Raw genomic sequence first — 19714 nt, forward strand, 5'->3', positions numbered from 1 at the left:
TTCTGCACTTACAACGGCGGCGGCGCCCTCATTTTTTTTTTTTTTTTTTTTTTTTACAGCAAAGGATCAGTTTATTGTAGATGTAGAGAGGGGAGTCAATAGCCTCAGTAGTGACAGTAATAGGCGGAGAGGAATGAGATAGGAGGCTAGAGGAGGACAGCGGATCAATCTGCACGGTGTTATAAAAATATTGCTATTTTTTTGCAATACACTTTGCCGAAATCACACTCACCGACTCACCTTATAGTGCTGGGCTGTTTACCGTGCCAAGCGCCCACTAATTTATCCCTTCCCCAAGGGCCCCGAGAAAAAAGATAGTTAGCGGGACTTTTTAGGCCGCGGCCTGCTCTCGCTCCTGCTTATGGTGTACACAGGTGACTCGTTTGGGAGTCATGGCCTTATATCGGCACAACCTGTAATGATAAAAACAAAACAATTAAGCAATATCCATTAAAATCTTCCTATTCCCTATTTCTTGCATACCACATCTTTTCCAGAAATTTAAAACTCTTCATGGCTTCTGTAATTCTCACTGAAACGTCATGACTGCGGTATGTCATCTGGTTCAAGGATTATATATTGTTATGCCGGACGTACATGGGTTCCGTGTCGCCGTCAGGCGACTCCGTGGGAGGGAAATATATGTAAACACCTTGCACAGCTTCGATTTGTAGTTTAATATTCTTCCTTAGTAGTACAATTCACTCTGACTCTTCACTGACTACTAGCTCACTATGACTGGGGCTGCCTCCTCTCGCCCTCTTCTCCTATATATATACCGAACAGTACGGTCTAGAACGTTGCAGAATATATTCGATCATACAAGAACATGTAGCAAAAATATGTGCGAGTTGGCAACACTTTCCGCCTGGCGCCTGGCCGCGGGCCGCGGGGCGAGGGCGGGGCCTTGCTCCCCGCCCCCCTGCTCGCTCCTCCCAGAGTCTTCCAGAGGCCCATAGACCCCGGGGGAAGCTTGCAGCACAATACTATTCCCCCCTCTAAATTGTGATCGTCCCGATCACACACTTAACTATATACAAACATAAAAAAATTAATCAAAAACATAATAATCGCCGTATCGCCGTGGACGCCTGCGTTGTCTCTGTCTTCTGTTTTCTGCTTCCTGCGCGTCTGTCTCCTGGTGCGCCTCGTCGTCGTCCTCTTCTTGGGGTGTCCCTGGAACATATGCCGAAGCCGGGAGGTTATCTCCCTCGGCTGAAAGGTCCAGAAGACCTATGTAGTCGTCGACCTCCTCTCGGTCCTGGACGTCCCTTGCTTTTTCGTCGGCTGCTGGTTGTCTGTAGTTTTTCCAGGTGTAGTTTCCCGGACCGTGGTACCTCCATAGCCGGTTGACGTGGACAACTTTCGGCTTGGTCCTTTCCGTTCTCCGGATTCGGCAAGTCACGTCGGAGAGGCGTTCTAGCACAGTATAAGGGCCTTCCCAGGGGCTTTGTAACTTCGGAGACTGTCCTTTCTTCCTCTGTGGGTTGTAAAGCCAGACTTGGTCTCCTTCCTTGAAGTCAACGTGGCTTGCCCTCATATTGTAACCGCGCTTCATGGCCTCCCTGGAGAACTTCAAGGCACCACGGACTTGATGGTGCACCTCTTCCAGCCGTTCCTCTAGTTGACGGGCAAAACTGGAGGCGTCCCTTGGAGGGCCTTCCCCAGGAGGCCTTCCTGTCAGTAGGTCCAGCGGCAATCGCAGCTCACGTCCAAACATCAGCTTTGCCGGTGAATACCCCGTAGTTTCGTGGGCGGCAGACCTGTAGGGCATGAGGAGCGCAGGCAGCTTCTGATACCATGAAGACTGGTCATTGTTGTACTGCTTGGCCTACTCCTGTCCCAACGTCCAATTAAACCTCTCCACCATTCCATCTGACTGTGGATGCAGAAGGGTGGTCCGGGTCTTCTTGATACCCAGAAGCTTGCAGCACTCAGCAAGGACTGTTGACTCAAAATTCCTTCCCTGGTCGGAATGGAGCTCGTTAGGCACACCGAAGCGACAGAAGAACTCCTCCACCAATACCTTATAGCGATGGTAGTGGCTTCCTGGTCAGGGATGGCGTAGGCTTCCGGCCACTTGGTGAAATAATCCATTGTGACGCAGATGTAGGTACCTATTTCCGTTCGTCGTTAGAGGCAATAAGGGTCCTGCTATATCCACTGCCACCCGTTCAATGGGGGCTCCAACCTGGTATAGTTGCAATGGGGCACGGTGACGCTTCTTGGGGCCCTTCTTTGCATAGCACACCTCACACGCGTGACACCATTCTTCCACATCCTTCCTCATGCCAACCCAGTAGAACCTTTGGCGCAGGCGACTCAGTGTCTTCTTTACCCCAAGGTGTCCGCTGGTGATGCTGTCGTGCATTTCTTTCAAGACGCCTTCCCGGGACTTCATAGGTAGCACCGTGGACCAGTAGTGGTCAAGACCATCATGAGAAACCCAGCGTCGCTGCAACACCCCGTTGTCCATCCGAAGAGTGTCCCACTGAGTCCAGTATTCTTGGTGGTAGGGCTTTCTCTCGAGATTACCTCCCACCCAGATCGCGTTGACGACTGACTCAGCCACTCCATAATTAGTCGCAGCTCTCGGTCCTCCCGCTGCAGTTTTCCCAAGTCTTCCCATGGCACCTCCGCTGTCTGTTCCACTGTAGTGCGGCGGCACATATTCTGGACGCTTTCCCTCTGGAGACAATGTTGACACTCAGGTAGGCAGGGGCGGCGGCTCAAGCTGTCCGCCTTACCGTGTGTTAGCCCAGATCGGTGCACAATAGTGTAGTGATGCTGCTCTAGTTTACCTATCCAGCGAGCAGGCTGGCCCTCAGGGTTTTTCAATGACTTCAGCCACCGCAATGCAGCGCGATCCATGCGGATGGTGAAAGTTACACCGTACAGGTAAGCATGGAAAAAGTCAAGGCCCTTGACTACTGCCAGGAGTTCTTTCCGGGTCACGCAATAGTTTTTCTCGGCTGGGGTGAGCTTCTTGCTGAAGTAGGCCACAATCCGTTCCATGTCGGCACATGCTCGGGACAGCAGTCCACCAATCTCCTCATCACTGGCATCACAATCCAGTATAAAAGGCTTAGAGGGGTCTGGGTAGGTGAGTACGGGCGAGCTGATGAGGGCCTCCTTGAGCTTCCTCAAAGGCAACCTGAGTTTCCGCTGTTCACTCAAACTTGCGCCCCTTCTTCGTCAGGAGGTGCAGTGGTGCAGCAATCGTAGCGAAGCCTTTCACAAACCTGCGGTAGTACGAGCACAACCCGAGGAAGCTCCGCTGCTCTTTCACGTTGGTGGATGTTGGCCAGTCCCTTACCGCAGCCAGCTTCTCAGGATCAGTGCGTTCTCCAGCCTCGCTCACGATGTGTCCCAAGTATTGGACCTCCTTTTGGAATAGGCAGCATTTCTTCCGGCTGAGCTTAAGGTGTGCAGCTCTAAACCGGGCGAAAACCTCTGATAGCCTTTCCATCTCCTGCTCGAAGGTCTGGCCAAAGACAATCACGTCGTTGAGGTAGATGAGTGCCGTCTTTCAATGAAGTCCCTCCAGCACCCTCTCCATCAGCCGCTCGAACGTGACCGGCGCGTTGCACAGGCCAAAGGGCATGACCTTAAACTGCCACAGGCCTTGACCGTAGGAGAAGGCTGTTTTCTCTTTGTCCTGCTCCGCCATTTTGACTTGGTGATACTCAGACTTCATATCTAGTGTTGAAAACCACTTGGAGCCCACCATAGCGTCGAGCGTGTCGTCGATCCGTGGGAGTGGGTATGAATCCTTGAGGGTGAGATCGTTGAGGGCTCGGTAGTCCACGCAGCACCTGAGGGAACCGTCCTTTTTCCTGACGAGCACTACAGCAGACGCCCACGGGCTGCTGGACCGCTCGATTAACCCCTGTTGCCGGAGATCATCCATCACCTCATCCATCTCCTTGCGACGGGCTGGTGCCATCCTTCGAGGAGCTTGCTTCACTGGGCGGTGGCTATCCTGTGTCGATGTGGTGCTCTACCAGGTTCGTACACCCCAAGTCCAGGTCTCCTGTGGAAAACACATCTGCATTCCTCACGAGAAGCTCCCTGAGTTGTTCCACTTAATTGGGGCTCCTTTAGACACTGGGAGCTCCTGGCAAACAGGTCGCGCAGGTAGTCGGGCAGCTCCTCCTGGGGCTTCGTCAGGGTTCTCCTGCAGACACAGGTTTTCGGTTCCTGGTCGATCTCTTGGCACAACCCCACCATGGTCCCTTGTTTTATTTTCTTTGGGCTGAAGGAGACATTGGCCATGACGACAGGCACTTCCCCTGCAGCAGGGTCTACCAAAGTACTGCCTACAATCACCCCGTTTTCTACCGGGCATCGAATTCCACTCTACCACACACAGGCTAGCTGGGGTAGCACCCGTAATTTGACAGGGTAACAGCATCTCTGATCTCGGAGGAATAATGGTGGTGCGCTTGATCGTCACTGGCAGGCCCTCCTTGTTCACAGTCGTCAGTGGCACCCTCCTTCCTCCTACAGTCAGCTGCTTAGCGCGGAAGTCCAGCTTGCACCTGTGGGAGACAAGATAATCCATACCTAGGATGCAGGGGTCGTCCATATCAGCTACGTACACTGAGAGGAACTCTTCCTTTCCTCCGAGTTCAAACTTCACGTCCACTGGGCCACTGAGCTCTGCATAGTGTCCAGTGACTCCGCACAGTCGATGCGGCGTCTTAGGAAGCCGACGATGACTCACCACGTCAGGCCGCACCAGTGTGCGTTCCGAGCCTGTGTCGACAACCACAGGCCACAACACTCCGTCAACCTTGCCCTCCACTTGGCAGCTCGTCATGGTGGTTCTCCTGCACACTGATATCTTCGGGGCATGTACAGGACAGACTGGTCGTTGCCCCCGTGAACCAGTCCTCCTTTTTCCCTCGCCCGAGTGGTGGTCCCTCGGTGGGGGCACATTTTTCCGACACTCATTCTTCCAGTGCCCCTTTTCTCCACAGGTCCTTCCCTGGGCTTCTTCCTAGCGCCACCTTCATATTCCTTCTTCCTCTTATAGCATTCGTTCTCCTTGTGCCCAACCTTCTCGCAGTATCAGTGCACGTTCCTTGGAACCTGTCTGTGTCGCTGACAGCGCCCTTTCGTGCCCTAAAGCCAGAAGTCGAGTCGTCCCTGAAGCTTGACAAGCTAGACCTAACAAGGGACTCAAACTCCATGGCACGTGCAAGAGCTTCCTGCATTGATGTTGGCTTAGCTTGCTTCACTTGTATCTTCAGCTGAGGGCTGTCCAGGGCATCGATGAATTGATCACGCAGCAAAACCGTCAGCAGGTCAGGGGTGGCACCTGGGTATGCCTTGTGCGCCATGCTCTCAAGGTCCTGAGCGAGTTCCTGAAGAGACTCGCCGCGCCTCCTGTTGCGGGTTCTGAACCTAATCCTGAAGAGCTCGTTCTGGTGCTTGGTCCCATATCGTTGCTCCAGCGCCTGTGCCAGCCCGCTGTAGCTGCCTTTTGTCACATTGTCGAGCTGAGCAAGGACCTCCAGCGCCGCCTCTTTCAGTCTAGTGGCCAGCTGAACCGCGCACTCTTGGTCATCCCATCCATTCCGAGCTGCCAACAGCTCAAACTGAGCGCGGTAAGCCTCCCAGGAGACCATGTCATCAAACTCCTGTGGCTTCTTTCTAACAGGCGACCCCAGCAGACTCATGGGTCTGGCGGAACTTCTTGCGGGGATGAACTCAGGCGAAACAGGGCTCAAACTACCCCGGACTTGCGTAGGAGAAGCATCTTGGGTACAAGTAGCCCCTGCAGGCACTGGCTGTCCGTTTCCAGCCAAACAGTCATCAAGGGCCTTCACTCTGTCACTTACGTCACAAACTGCCTGTTCTGTACGGTTCACCTTTCCCTGCTCTTCTAATATTTCTTTGTGTGTCGTCTCCCGTACCACCTCCATCTCTTGTTGAAGATTTGTGTGTTCTTTCTCCACTTCTATCAGGCATTGTTCTAACGTCGTGGTCACATCAGTCATTTCTCTTCGCACTAACTCACTTCCATCTTGTACTGCTTGTAGCTGTTGCTGTAATCCCGTGATGCGATCTTCTAGCTGATCTTTGAGTTCTTGGAGTGTTCCTTCTTGTTGTTGCTGTGCTCTTTCTTGTTGTTCTTTGAGTTCTTGAAGTGTTCCTTCTTGTTGCTGCTGTGCTCTTTGTTGTTGTTTTTTGAGTTCTTGAAGTGTTCCTTCTTGTTGTTGCTGTGCTCTTTCTTGTTGTTCTTTTAGTTCTTGGAGTGTTCTTTCTTGTTGTTGCTGTGCTCTTTCTTGTTGTTCTTTGAGTTCTTGGTGTGCTCTATCTTAATTGTTTCTCCCCCTGTAGTCTCAAAGCTTCCAAGAGTTCAGTCAACACATCGTCCTTCTGGGCAGCTTGGGAACGAGTCTCCATGGCGAAAAAACAAATGCCTACACTCCTGACGCCAATGTTATGCCGGACATGTTACTTGGGTTCCGTGTCGCCGTCAGGAGACTCCGTGGGAGGGAGATATGTAAACACCTTGCACAGCTTCTGTAGTTTAATATTCTTCCTTAGTAGTACAATTCACTCTGACTCTTCACTGACCACTAACTCACTATGACTGGGGCTGCCTCCTCTCGCCCTCTTCTCCTATATATATACCGAACAGTACGGTCTAGAACGTTGCAGAATATATTCGATCATACAAGAACATGTAGCAAAAATATGTGCGAGTTGGCAACACTTCCCGCCTGGCGCCTGGCCGCGGGCCCCGCGGGGCGCGGGCGGAGCCTTGCTCCCCGCCCCCCTGCTCGCTCCTCCCAGAGTCTTCCAGAGGCCCATAGACCCCGGGGGAAGCTTCCAGCACAACAATACTATAAGGATAGCTCACTAAGCTTTTGTTTTACCCACAATGCACCGCGGATGACGTCACACATGTAAACAAATGGTGCTCGGCGGCAAACTGGTTCACTTCACTATGTTCTCACCGTAGCGTGCTCAGTGAAAATGGTGATTTGTGGTGTATATGGGTGTTACAGTGGCTCAACTGCGGAAAGTCGTCAAAGTGTTAAGTTCATTAGGTTTCCTAGAGACGAACACACCTTGAAGAAATGGATTTTGGCCTGCAAACGAAAAGATAAAGTGAAGGTGAAGTCTGCGCTGGTGAGGTCTAAACATTTTCCAAGAAAGTGATAACATTAAAGAAAAGCCAATAAAGCTCTATAGTGAAAGTTTGGTGAAGGTAAATTCACTTAGTTAACAATTTGCATAAATATTATACAATATATATGTATGTATAAAAATAAAAAAAATTAAAACTCTCATTATATATGACAGGATTAGTTACCCTTGCAAATTAAGTTGTAGAAAACTAATGTTAATAAAAGTTAAGAAAACGTAAGCATCGATGGTAAACAGAGCAATATTTCTGCAACTTCTTTACCATGTTTCTCACATTATTTATATTATTGTATACTATTAGCCAACACAACAGCTGCCTAATTTAATTACTTATCCTTAGCAATCAAAAAAGCGCAAAATCTGACCATGAATAAGAATAAATAAGGGTTTTCAAGTACATTTTATACCGTGAGGACAGGGTGAGTGTTAACCAGATGGCGCACCGCAGTCATGACGTCATCGATGACGTTTCAGTGAGCTATCCTTACAGTATAGAGGTATTGCAGTGACGTCACGAAATAGCGTCGTCTGCACCTACCTTTTGCGTCGTCTGTAAACCCGCTGGTGGTCACCTCCGCAGCAGAGTGAGCAGACGGACCACGTGTGCCTCATCCCCAAGTCACTACCCGCGGGCAATTGGCAGGACCTTCAGCATCATTTGTGTTAAGTGATTACGCGAGATCGCTTGAGGATGCTGCGCGAAGCTAAGATACACCGAAAAAATCAGTGCTTCTGAAGGTATAGACCCTTATTTATTAGGGAAACACCCGAGTCTGCTCGTCCTCAAACGACCTGCCCAACATCGGTTACCATGATATATATAGCTATCTGGTGAACAGCAAGAGCAAGCTGTTTACAGGGCAGTCGCTTAAGGCCTACAAGAGCCTCGAGGTGAATGGTAGACTGCCCGTCTGGCTGGCTGGTTGAGTGACTGGCTGCCTGGTGGGTAGCCTGGCCAGAAGACTGGCTGGTTGATAGACCGACTGACTGGGTATAGTACAGCCAATAGACTGGCTGTCTGGCTGACTGGTAGACTGGCTTTCTAGCTGGCTGGCTGACTGGTTGCCTGGTGGGTTGATTGGCTGGCTGATTGGTAAGCTGACTGTCTGTCTAAGTGACCGACTAGATGGCTGACTGGTTGACTGGATGACTGACTGGGTGGTTGACTGACTGGCTAATTGGTTGGCTGGCTGGGTGGTTGACTGGCTGATTGGTTGGCTGGCTGACTGTCTGGCTGGTCGGTTGACTGGCTGTCCCTCTTCCTGGCCGATCTCCTGTTACTGACCAGTGATGCCCAGGTAGGCCCAGGTAGGCAGCACAGGCAGGCAAACAGGAGAGGGCAAGTGACGACAGGTGAGGGCAGGTGACGGCAAGTCACCTTACACTACGCACTCTTGGTCACTTCTCTGCGTACACTTATATACTCCACCCGGCACTGAGCTCTGTCCCTCTGTGCACTTTGCCTCCACTGAATTTCCTTTTCTATTTTCTTCCCTTGCTTGAGCGCCGCCATGCGTGTTTAGCTCCGCCAGCTTGTTTACCTCCGCCAGCTCATGTAAATCCCGTTCCAGAGTAATCCCCCGCCACACAATAAGCTAGGAGACCCGGGGCAATACCTAAATGAGTGTTACCTTATGTAATAATCTGATCATTCTTGCCTGTAATATTTACCTCTGACAAAATGAGCACTGCAGAGTTGAGATGAAGCAGCCGGCCGCCAGTTTTCCCTCCTCACAGTTGCTATCCACTTCCCCCGCTCTTGTGGATTCGCTGGAAATCTATAAAATGACACAGCATCTCTCCCGTGTCGATTAGAACATCCAACCGCACAGCATACGTATCGCATGACGAACACACAGTGCACTTGTGCAGCCCCCACCAACGTTTGCTTTGATAAGTGACCACCGCCACTGACCACCAAGATGGCAGTGCAGGCCTGCGCTACCCCCGCACCCCCACTAATGACGTCAGCTGCAAAACCTCTATATAATCCTTGATCTGGTTCACACTCACCCAGTGGAACGCCAGCACTCCTCGGGCGAGCAGCCGGGTGGCCCTTTTACGGAGGCGTGGTGGACCCGTGGGGTCATCCTCGTTTAGGGCCACCCCTCCGTTGTCAAGTCGACCAGTCGGCTGCCCGCACGAGTCAGCTACGGGTGTCTGTTGGGCGCCTGCCCAGAGAGCCCGTGCCTCCGTCGCTGCTCGCCGGCTTTTACTCGTGGCTGTGGCGGCGGCGGAGGCTTCCCCACACCCGCCGCACGTCAGCGGCGGGTTCCCCCCTGCGACGGGCCGTCGCACAAGACAAAGGCCCGTTCCCCCTTTTTAGGGGGTAAATCCTCACATCATCATCATCACACTCACCCTGCTCTCACGGTATAAAATGTACTAGAAAACCTTTATTTATTCATATTCATGGTCAGATTTTGCGCCTTTTTGATTGCTAAGGATTAGTAATTAAATTAGCTGTTGTGTTGGCTAATAGTATACAATAATATAAATAATGTGAGAAACATGGTAAACAAACTGCAGAAATATTGCTCTTTTTACCATCGATGCCTACGTTTTCTAAACTTTTATTAATATTAGTTTTCTACAACTTAATTTGCAGGGGTAGCTAATCCTATCATATATATAATGCAAGTAATTTTTTTATACATACATATATATTGTATAATATTTACGCAAATTTTTAACTAAATGAATTTACCTTTACCTTTACCTTTGAGAGAGATAATGCTACAAGGGCTGAAACAATCGTTCACCTCACTGTCATCAGAGGTCCAGACATCGTTGCTGATGAGGGAAGCTGTCGCCCATATGGCCAATATTATTGGATGTGATCTCTCCCACAGGGCTTTAGACTCATAATGGATATTTCACAGTCTCATAAATGTCAGTCTCACGGACTGGACATGTTACAAGATTTTGGATAAAAAGAATTAATGTTAGCTCCTACCTCTGGTATGTCATACGTCTCTGGTAAAACTTCAACAGAATCACACCCAACTCACTCTAATGGTGAAAACATTTATTTTTTTTAGATATATTTACCAAGCATCACTGATACCGGTTTCCATTATTATTACTCGTTTCTGAGATTTTAACATGCGGGGAAAGTTACTGTTTTAGAGTGATTGCTTAGGTACTATTTGCTCATGTGACAGCTCTTCAGCTAGAAACTCCTCTAAGTAAAGCTATAAGTCCCTCTTTGTTTAATAGCCTAATAGATAAGGTTGCACATTCTTCATTTCCATGGGTACCAATGTCATTATAATATGATGGACATTTTTCTACAATATTCTCTTAACCTATTTTGACCTTCAAACAAAATGAAATATGTTTAAATACCTGGCCTTAATATTTTATTGTATTATTTTTTTCATCAACAATAAACATTTCAATATTCAATTAAATTCAGTGTTATTGAACTATAATCACTGATGAATTATCTTCACAATTCCTTGGAATTGCACAGAAGGCTACATTTATTGCACTAGCTACATCCTAGTGTGTGTGTATGTTAACACAGGAGAGCAGCACGGCGAGTAATGGAATCAGTTTCCCCTTCCATCCCCTCGTCATTACTTTGCACTAATTTTCTTTCCATCGGCTAAAGTTTACTGCAAACAAGTATCATAAAGGAAACGAGGTGCCTTGGCGTTGATGGAGCTTTGGTGGTGTGTTAGTAACGTAGCCTGTGACAATTAAGTATATTAGTAGGCCGAACAGTTTACGACGTTCAGGAGACTGCGTCCCTCCCTGCAGGCAAGGATCACGTGAAGAAGGGATTTGTGGGTAAGAGAAAGACTTCCTCTACTACTGCCGATAATGTTTTGCAGCGATAAGTATTGTTAAAATCCATCCATCACAGCAGCAGCACTCAAAAGAAGAACCTATTTTTAGTAGACTTGTTTGAAGTCTCTCAGAACCCTTTGAGCGCTGCCGCCTCTCAAGGTCGTCAGCAGCCCGCCGTGACTCGCGCCTATAGAGGTTTTGCAGGGACGTCATCAGTGGGGGTGCGGGGGTAGCGCGGGCCTACACGGCCATCTTGGTGGTCAGTGGTGGTAGTCACTTATCAAAGCAAACCTTAATTGGTGGCGGCTAAACAAGTGCTCTGTGTGTTCGTCATGGGATACGTATGCTGTGCGGTTGGATGTTCACGGGAGAGATGCTGTGTCATTTTATAGATTTCCAGCTAATCCAGAAGAGCGGGGGAAACGGATAGCAGCTGTGATAGGAGGCAAAACTGGCGGCCGTCTGCTTCATCTCGACTCTGCAGTACTCATTTTGTCAGAGGTAAATATTACAGGCAAAACTGTCAGATTATTACATGAGGTAACATTCATTTAGGTATTGCCCCGGGTTCCCTAGCTTATTGTGTGGCGGGGGATTACTCCGGAACAGGATTTACATGAACTGTCGGAGGTAAACACGCATGGCGGCGCTCAAGCAGGGGAAGAAAATAGGAAAGGAATTTCAGTGGAGGCAGAGGGACAGAGCTCAGTGCTGGGTGGAGTATATAAGTGTACGCAGGGAAGTGACCAAGAGTGCATAGTGTAAGGTGACTTGCCGTCACCTGCCCTCACCTGTCGTCACTTGCCCTCACCTGTTTGCCTGCCTGTGCTGCCTACCTGGGCATCACTGGTCAGCAACAGATCGGCCAGGCAGAGGGACAGCCAGTCAACCGACCAGCCAGACAGTCAGCCAACCAACCAAACAGCCAGTCAACCAGCCAACCAATCAGCCAGTCAGTCAACCACCCAGTCAGTCACCCAGTCAACCAGCCAGCCACCCAATCGGTCAGTTGGACAGACAGTCACTTTACCAATCAGCCAGCCAATCAATCCACCAGGCAACCAGTCGACCCACCAGTCAACCAGCCAGCCAGCTAGACAGCCAGTCTACCAGTCTCCTCCTCCAAAAGCACTGATTTTTTCGATGTATTTAGCTTCGCAGCATTTTCGAGCGATCTCGCGTAATCACTTAACACAAATGATGCTGAAGGTCCTGCCATCTGACCCGCGGGTAGTGACTTAGGGATGGGGCACACGTGGTGCGTCTGCTCACTCTGCTGGGGAGGTGACCACCAGCGGGTTTGCAGACGACTCACAAGGTGTAGACGACGCTATTTCGTGACGTCACTGCAAAACCTCTATATCACAGGCTACGTGGGTTACTAAGTGCCTCAGTTTCAGTGGACGACCCGTATGGCTGTGGAACAGAAATGCAAGAGAGAGCGTGTGCGAGTGTTTGAAAAGCGGGGCGAATAACAGGGCCAATAATGGCGTCCAAATTCTAGCTTGTCGGTACTCTCTCTATCAAGGGACTCTACTCGCTCCCGGTTGGACGTACGCCCAACGGTTAGAGGAAAACGGTGAGTGTAACACCGCCTGTTACGTCTCCACACGGGGGGATGGGGGGGGAAGGAGGGCACGTGTGAGGTAGGATATTCTCAGTAGGTGTGGTGGATGTGAGAGACTGGCCGTGGCGGCGATAGTAGGCTATACCCGAATGTCTGAAAGAGAGTAGTAATAGTAATAGTAGTAGTAATAGTAGTAGTAGGAGAAATGGAGACGTATAAGAATGAAAAGAGAAAAAGAAGAAAAAGAAGAGAACAAAAGGAAGAAAAAAGAGATAATAATAATAAATAAATAAAGAAGGAAAAGTGTACGAATGAGAATAAAAAAAAGAGAAAGAAAATGAGTAAGAAAGAAGGAAAAGAAGAAAAACGATTATAATACACACTAACTCACTATAATATTAACATAGAGCTAATTCACACACACACACACACACACACACATATATATATATATATATATATATATATATATATATATATATATATATATATATATATATATATATATATATATATATATATATATATATATATATATATATATATATATATATATATATATATATATATATATATATATATATATATATATATATATACTATTAATTATTTATATTAGTTATACTATTTTTTTCCTACATACGAATACTAATTAAAAAACACGCGTAGAAAATGGCTTTATAAAAACAAAACCTAAGATACTAACTCCAACAATGCGTATAAAATGGCAAAGCTCAACACCCATTCAATCCAACGCCCATACAACCCAACTTCTCCAACTGATGTTCTCCAGGCTGTGTCCGAGCCGCCCCGAAAGCCAAGGTTGAGTTCAGAAGCGAGTGTTGGCGGTGTAGCGAGGGGACACGGGTGACTCCTCAGGGTAGGGGTCAGGCAGGGCCCACCTTACCCACTTGTGCACTAGGTTTTCCTTGATTGGCTTGCCGTTGTGACCTCCTGTTGATTAACAAGATGACTGCCTGACTGACTAGACGACCATACAAGTAAATACAAATAAAGACGCATGAAGTGGTACGGTAGTATATAGCAGTAGTAGTAGTAATAGTAGTAGTAAAGGTATAGTAGTGAATCAGTTGGGACTTTGGTTATGGTGGATTGTTTTTAAGTGTTTATTCTATGTTTATATTATCTCTTTAGTGTTTTAGTTGATGATTCAAGTATACTGATGTGATGCTTTTCATTGACTGAATTGGTTTCCTGAAGCTGGCAACGATTTGCCAAAGAGAGAAGGCAAAATATTTCCTTGTGGTATGTGAAGCGAGACGCCTTGTTAGACCAACCTGTGGCTAGGCTGACCAGGATCCCGATGATGCAGGACGCTAGGAACCCAATCGTGCCCAGGAGGGTGTAGGATACGCCAAGCAGCTTCTTAGGGTAGTCCAGGTCCTCCACTCTGATAGGGGATTTGATTAAACGTTAACATCAAACTAATCTGAAAGGATTTAAATTAAACTTTTTCGATACTCAAGCTCACATATTTGACAGAGCTTTCATAAGAGTTTGGGTCATTGCCTTGGACAGTTTTATGACCCTGGTAGTAATTTGACCCTTCTCCAATGGACCTTTTTGGGCTTTGTAAATAATTGAGGAGAGAGGTGGGAGCATCTGACAGTACCAACCTCAGGATCAATTTAGTGTACAGCGACTATATTACCTCAAGATTGGGGTGGTTGGCGGAGGTGGGATGGTAATGTTGGCCGGGCAGCCGTCTGTGGAGGTGGGCAGGAGCTCGGGGGTGAGGCCGATCCCTGTGGCCCCAAAGTACAGCCCCAGGGAGAGCATCGTCCCCCCAAGCATGGCGGCGCAGGACCCCTGGGGGCGAACATTGCTTTGAAAATCATGTCGGAAGCTGATGAATCTCAAAGATGGCAGCAAAGGCAGTGTAAAGGAAGACAGCATGAACCTTTCAGCTAGGAAGAGTGTGTTAGGGCAACCTGAAGCTTCGCCCTACTTGAATGTGACACACACACGCACACACACACAGTTATCACCCTCACTGCTTCGATCCCGTCTTTGTTCGAAGTGGGCCGGCCTCTCACTCACTGTCTAGAACCAGCCTCCGCTCGAGACTCATCCCCAACCACGGTTATAAACAGGAGGCCAATTCCACCCTCAGAGACACGCCAGTCCTCGTCGACGGACCGACTTGGTCGGCTAGATTTCGATTGCCGATAGAGTCGGTCTGTCGGCTCCCTGCTACGGGCCGCCTTTGGCAAAGGCCCGTGCTCCCTCGTGCAAGAGGGAGCAATCTCCCCTCCCCACCCTGAAATCAGTGGCACGCCAGCCCTCGTCGGGCTGCTTCTGGGCGCCTGCCCGAGGGGCCCGTGCCTCCGTCGCTACTCGACGGCTGCTACTCGTGTCTGTGGCGGCGTCGGAGGTATCCCCACCCCTGTAACGAGCTTTGCATCGCTCGCTCCTCCTTACAGGGCCGCCTTTTGGCCAAAGGCCCTGTCCCCCTATTAAGGGGGAAAATCTTTAAGACAAGACACCCTCAAATCAGTCTCACCATTCTCCTGACCCTCTCAACACTTTAGGACGTTTAAAGTGACAAGTGGGTGAATCAGCATAGCAGACCCGAGTCTATTACATAAGTGTTCACCGTGACTATTTCCGACGCCGTGGTTTTCCAGTTCCATTGATCTTTGTATTTATTTTATTAGTTGTGTTTGAGTGATTATTGGTTGTATGAGAGATTTACGTGTGATTGAATTGTAATATACCTGTATAATGGCTTTAATTCCTTTCTTTCATACCTTTCTATTAAGTCTGCCAAACTGAACCCCTTGTACTAACATTATACCTTTAAACAACAACGCACCATAGTTCACTGAACTACCTTCTCTTGGTGACGTAACACAAAGGAAAAGCATCAAAAAGTAAAATAAAACAGCCTGAAAACTGCAAAAAAAAGGGATTAAAGGTTCAGCCGATCCCTTAGAAAGCACACACAAAATAAGTAAATGTAAAAATCCTCTTCAACTAGAAACTGCTTAAATGAGTGTGGCAGTGACCCTCGTAAATCAGTCAGTGTTTTTCTACTAAGGGTTTGACACCTTACACAAAAAGTAAATGTAATAGCCTCTCAAACTATAGTCGATCGACTCTAACTTGAGCCTTTAAGCACGGCTCTCCTGAGCCGCGCTACTGCCACATCACCCCCATTACTCTCCTCAGAGGAGCCCGTTACCCCCCCCACCCCTCTCTCTCTCTCTCTCTCTCTCTCTCTCTCTCTCTCTCTCTCTCTCTCTCTCTCTCTCTCTCTCTCTCTCTCTCTCTCTCTCTCTCTCTTATTTGCGTTATATATAATATCTTTTGCTTGGCTGTGCAGGACCTACTTGAGTCTTCCATGGTGGCGGAAGGGTGAATGGTGCGGCACCATCGCATGAGCCACGTTGCCAAGTGAAATGGAAGGTTTACAGAGTCGTTGTCTTTCCCTCGAATCCCAAGTCATTCATAACACCATGCAGTCGTAATAATTATGAATATATATATATATATATATATATATATATATATATATATATATATATATATATATATATATATATATATATATATATATATATATATATATATATATATATATATATATATATATATATATATATATATATATATTGTTGTGCTGGATGCTTCCCCTGGCGTCCATGGGGCTCTAGAAGGCTCCGGGAAGAGCGAGCAGGGGGGCAGGGAGCAAAGTCTCGTCCGCGCCCCGCGGGGCGCGGCCAGGCGCCAGGTGGGAAGTGTTGCCAACTCGCACATACTTTTGCTACATGTTCTTGTATGATCTAAAATATACTGTAACATTCTAGACTGTACTGTTCTGGATATATATAGGAGAAGAGGGCGAGAGGAGTCCAGTCCCAGTCATAGTAAGCTAGTGGTAAGTGAAGAGTCAGAGTGAAGCATAGGCGGATCCAGGGGGGGGGCCACGGGGCCATGGCCCCCCCCAAACGCTCTGAGAGTATGTTTTGGCCCCCCCCAAAGAAATTCGTTACAGATACTGTCAGCCTCCCTCAATCATATACATATCATGTAGAACTCGATAGTCGATACTGCATCGCTCTACTACATAAAACAAAATCCAATTCTATGGCCTCAATGCACAAGCGAATCGGAATTAAGCGCTGAGAAGGAAGGCCTCTTCGGCCAATCAGCGATTAGGGAAAATACCAAGGTTGAGCTTCAGCAAGGACTTCTAAATATAGAATTTACTCAGGGCGTGCGCTGTCGAATCTTTAGCCCATAAACCTCGGGCTAGGGGTCTATTGTCACTCTCCCAGCGCGCGAGCGATACTGCAAATTTTTGGAAAAATAGGTGTTGTTCACCAATGCCCTGTGTGGTAATTTCAAACGAAAACATAATAGTTTTTACTGCTATCTCATCGCCAATCCTTCCTCCTCTGCTCCTCATGATGAAAGATATTGGAAGTGTCTAGGTTGAACCACGGCAGAGATATGATGTTGGGAAGAGGTACCATTTTCGGCCAAGCCGAGCGCACTTGTTCGTGCGGGTGCTGTTGACCTGGGCCTTGGTCTCCTGCCTCGCCCCGCGCCATCACACAGTACGTAGGCATCCTTTCCTACCAGCTCGATTATTCATATTAGGCTTAATTCCATGTGTACAGTCCGTCGTCGATGAACAGTTGGCCCCCCCCAAAACTCAAGGCTGGATCCGCCCTTGGAGTGAAGTGTACTACTAAGGAAGAATATTAAACTACAGAAGCTGTGCAAAGTGTTTACATATCTCCCTCCCACGGAGTCTCCTGACGGCGACACGGAACCCAAGTAACTCAAGTTAGAATCGAAAGACTATAGAAACAGCAGAAATAAGTGTGGCTTTGACCATCCCAAACCAATCTGTCTGTCTCTAAGGATTTAACGTCTCCTAAGACTCACCTTGGCATTACTAAAGGGCACGAAGATGGCCAGGGTGAAGGCAGCAAAGAGGGGCCCGGCCACAGCGAAGGTGACAGCTACGGCGGTCTGCAGCACCCCGCCCATGCTGCCGGCGATGAAGGCAAGTCCGATAGCCACCATGCCGTACCCGAAGGCTGAGAAAACACTTCAGTCTCTAGTTTCAGGTTTCTTTGCTCCATAGATGTGATAATCATATATTATTATACCTCACTCCTTCCACTATTTCACTCTTGACACCTCTTGCTTCCACATTCATACCGCATCCAACCACCTAATCATTCCTCACACATTCCTCACCCATAAGCTTGGTGATGAAGGCTTGGGTCTTGGAGGAAAGCTTGCCGAAATAGTCCGTCATTGAGAGCCAGTCCTCCCAAGTCACGGCGGCCTGCGAGTTGACCCCGGACGAGATGGTGCTGCAAGGAGTGACTTATAAAGGACATAAGAACAAAAGGAGTCTGCAAGAGGTCCAAAAGCCAACACTGGGCAGCTCCTGTAAATGTAGTACCACTTTATGCTTATCTAACCTCTGCTGGCAGTTGTCTAGTCTTTAACAAGTTGTCAGGTAGTGTAAGATTGGTATTATCAAACGCTACAGGGTCTTGTTACGACTATTTTTAATTCCAGAGAGGAGCTACATCGGGTTATGAGCATTTTTCTCATTCACTGCGCTGAAGCCTTGCAAAACTACCACCAGGCTCAGGAAACCACGAGAGCCTTTGTAAATAGATGTACTAAGCCTTTGAAGAGTTTAATAATATGGACTTAAGCTTCACCTGATTCTGCAAGCGCCCAGAGAACCTACACCCGAAAACATGACACCACTGTAATGGACCGAAATGTAAAAAAAAAAATTGTATTTTTTTCCCAAGTAAATAGTTGGCAACATGTTTGCGCAACCATTATTACGTGGTTTTCTCATGACTTGTGAAGGAGAGAGAGAGAGAGAGAGAGAGAGAGAGAGAGAGAGAGAGAGAGAGAGAGAGAGAGAGAGAGAGAGAGAGAGGAAAAGGATATTTATAGTAAATCTGTTTGGAAGTAGCGGGTGGGGTGGGGGGGGGGGTGGTGAAAGGTGCGGGTCAGCCCCGCCCCCATGGAGGGTAGAGTGGCTGTGAGGCGCGCGGTCAGTACTGTCTTGGGTGAGCCCACCGCTCTCCCCCGTCCGCCATATTGTTGTAGGGGCTGTCACTTCAGTAGCACTTTTTTTTTTTACCCCATTTTACACTGTTTATACTTACTTATAATATGCAGGCGTGTCAAATGAACTACAGTGTTACTGCTACCCATATACTGCATGCCAACAGGTCCTTCAGACTAGATATTATATATTATACACAGAATCACATTACACTAAATAGTACTTAATTTATTCATCCTGGCTCTACTTTTGGCGCCTGTAAGGGATATTAGTCGTGCAGTAAACTGTCTGGCTGCATATCTGTACCTGACCTGCAGACAGGTCTCGCCTACAGCCTTGATATCAGTAACACAAGATGATTAGTGAACGGATCACTGTCTAACTCTAACATGTGTTGTGCCAGGCTGGAGAAGACAGCCCTCTCCTGGAACTCGGACAGTACCGTACAAGTGTTACAATGTTGTGCCAAGCATGTGTTGACAACTTTGCATATGGCTGGTCACTATACTGTAAAACTTTCTCTCTGACTTTTTTTTCACACACAAGACAAATGGCAACATCTCTGGATGGAAAAGATAGGTGGCCTTTATTTTCAACTGAGATAAATCAGTGAGTTGCATCCAGATGTTGGGTAAATAAAGCATTGCAGCACGACTCACACTTTAAAGATCTCTTAAGTTTTAAGCTGACAAATCCGGCTATATAGCCAACGATCTTGTCAGAGAGATGTTGCTAACACTTTGATCAAATAATCAATGTGCATATGTCCTGTGCATCAGTCTTGTTTATAAAAGTTATGCACGCTTGCTTCAACATCAGATATAAAAATGAATTAATAAATAACTTACTGGTGAAAAGTAAAGGATGGATCAGATTTTTGTTCGCTTGTTCATTGCACCCAAATGAATTACAGGTAGTCAGCATTCCAGACCACACACGGAGCGACACTCCTGCCTTTATTACTCTCGCTGCACGAGAGCTCTACTGAATTATAGACAGAGAATATGTGTGGATCGACTTGGGTCAAGACCTGACACCCTTTATTAATTATCTGTCCTCACCCTGACCTCGGTTTTTCTCGACCTGAGTCATCATAGCCCAACCCATAAACA

The 19714-nt window shown here is 47.8% G+C and overlaps 1 protein-coding gene across 2 annotated transcripts in view; it reads right to left on the minus strand.

Moving 5' to 3' along the window:
• Window positions 1-13192: 13192 nt before the first annotated feature.
• LOC126997918 (sodium-dependent multivitamin transporter-like) overlaps window positions 13193-19714 on the minus strand; it is a 33860-nt gene continuing 27338 nt past the window's right edge. For both annotated transcript variants that reach the window (XM_050859140.1, XM_050859141.1), the window contains exons 9-13: window positions 17762-17880; window positions 17444-17598; window positions 14199-14356; window positions 13825-13937; window positions 13193-13480 (exon numbers count right to left, since the gene is read on the minus strand). In XM_050859140.1, coding sequence (XP_050715097.1) covers window positions 13356-13480; window positions 13825-13937; window positions 14199-14356; window positions 17444-17598; window positions 17762-17880 — 670 coding nt within the window. In that variant the 3' untranslated portion in view covers window positions 13193-13355. The remainder of the gene's footprint in view (window positions 13481-13824; window positions 13938-14198; window positions 14357-17443; window positions 17599-17761; window positions 17881-19714) is intronic.

Source organism: Eriocheir sinensis, chromosome 13 (genome assembly GCF_024679095.1).
Source record: "Eriocheir sinensis breed Jianghai 21 chromosome 13, ASM2467909v1, whole genome shotgun sequence".
Lineage (NCBI taxonomy): Eukaryota > Metazoa > Arthropoda > Malacostraca > Decapoda > Varunidae > Eriocheir > Eriocheir sinensis.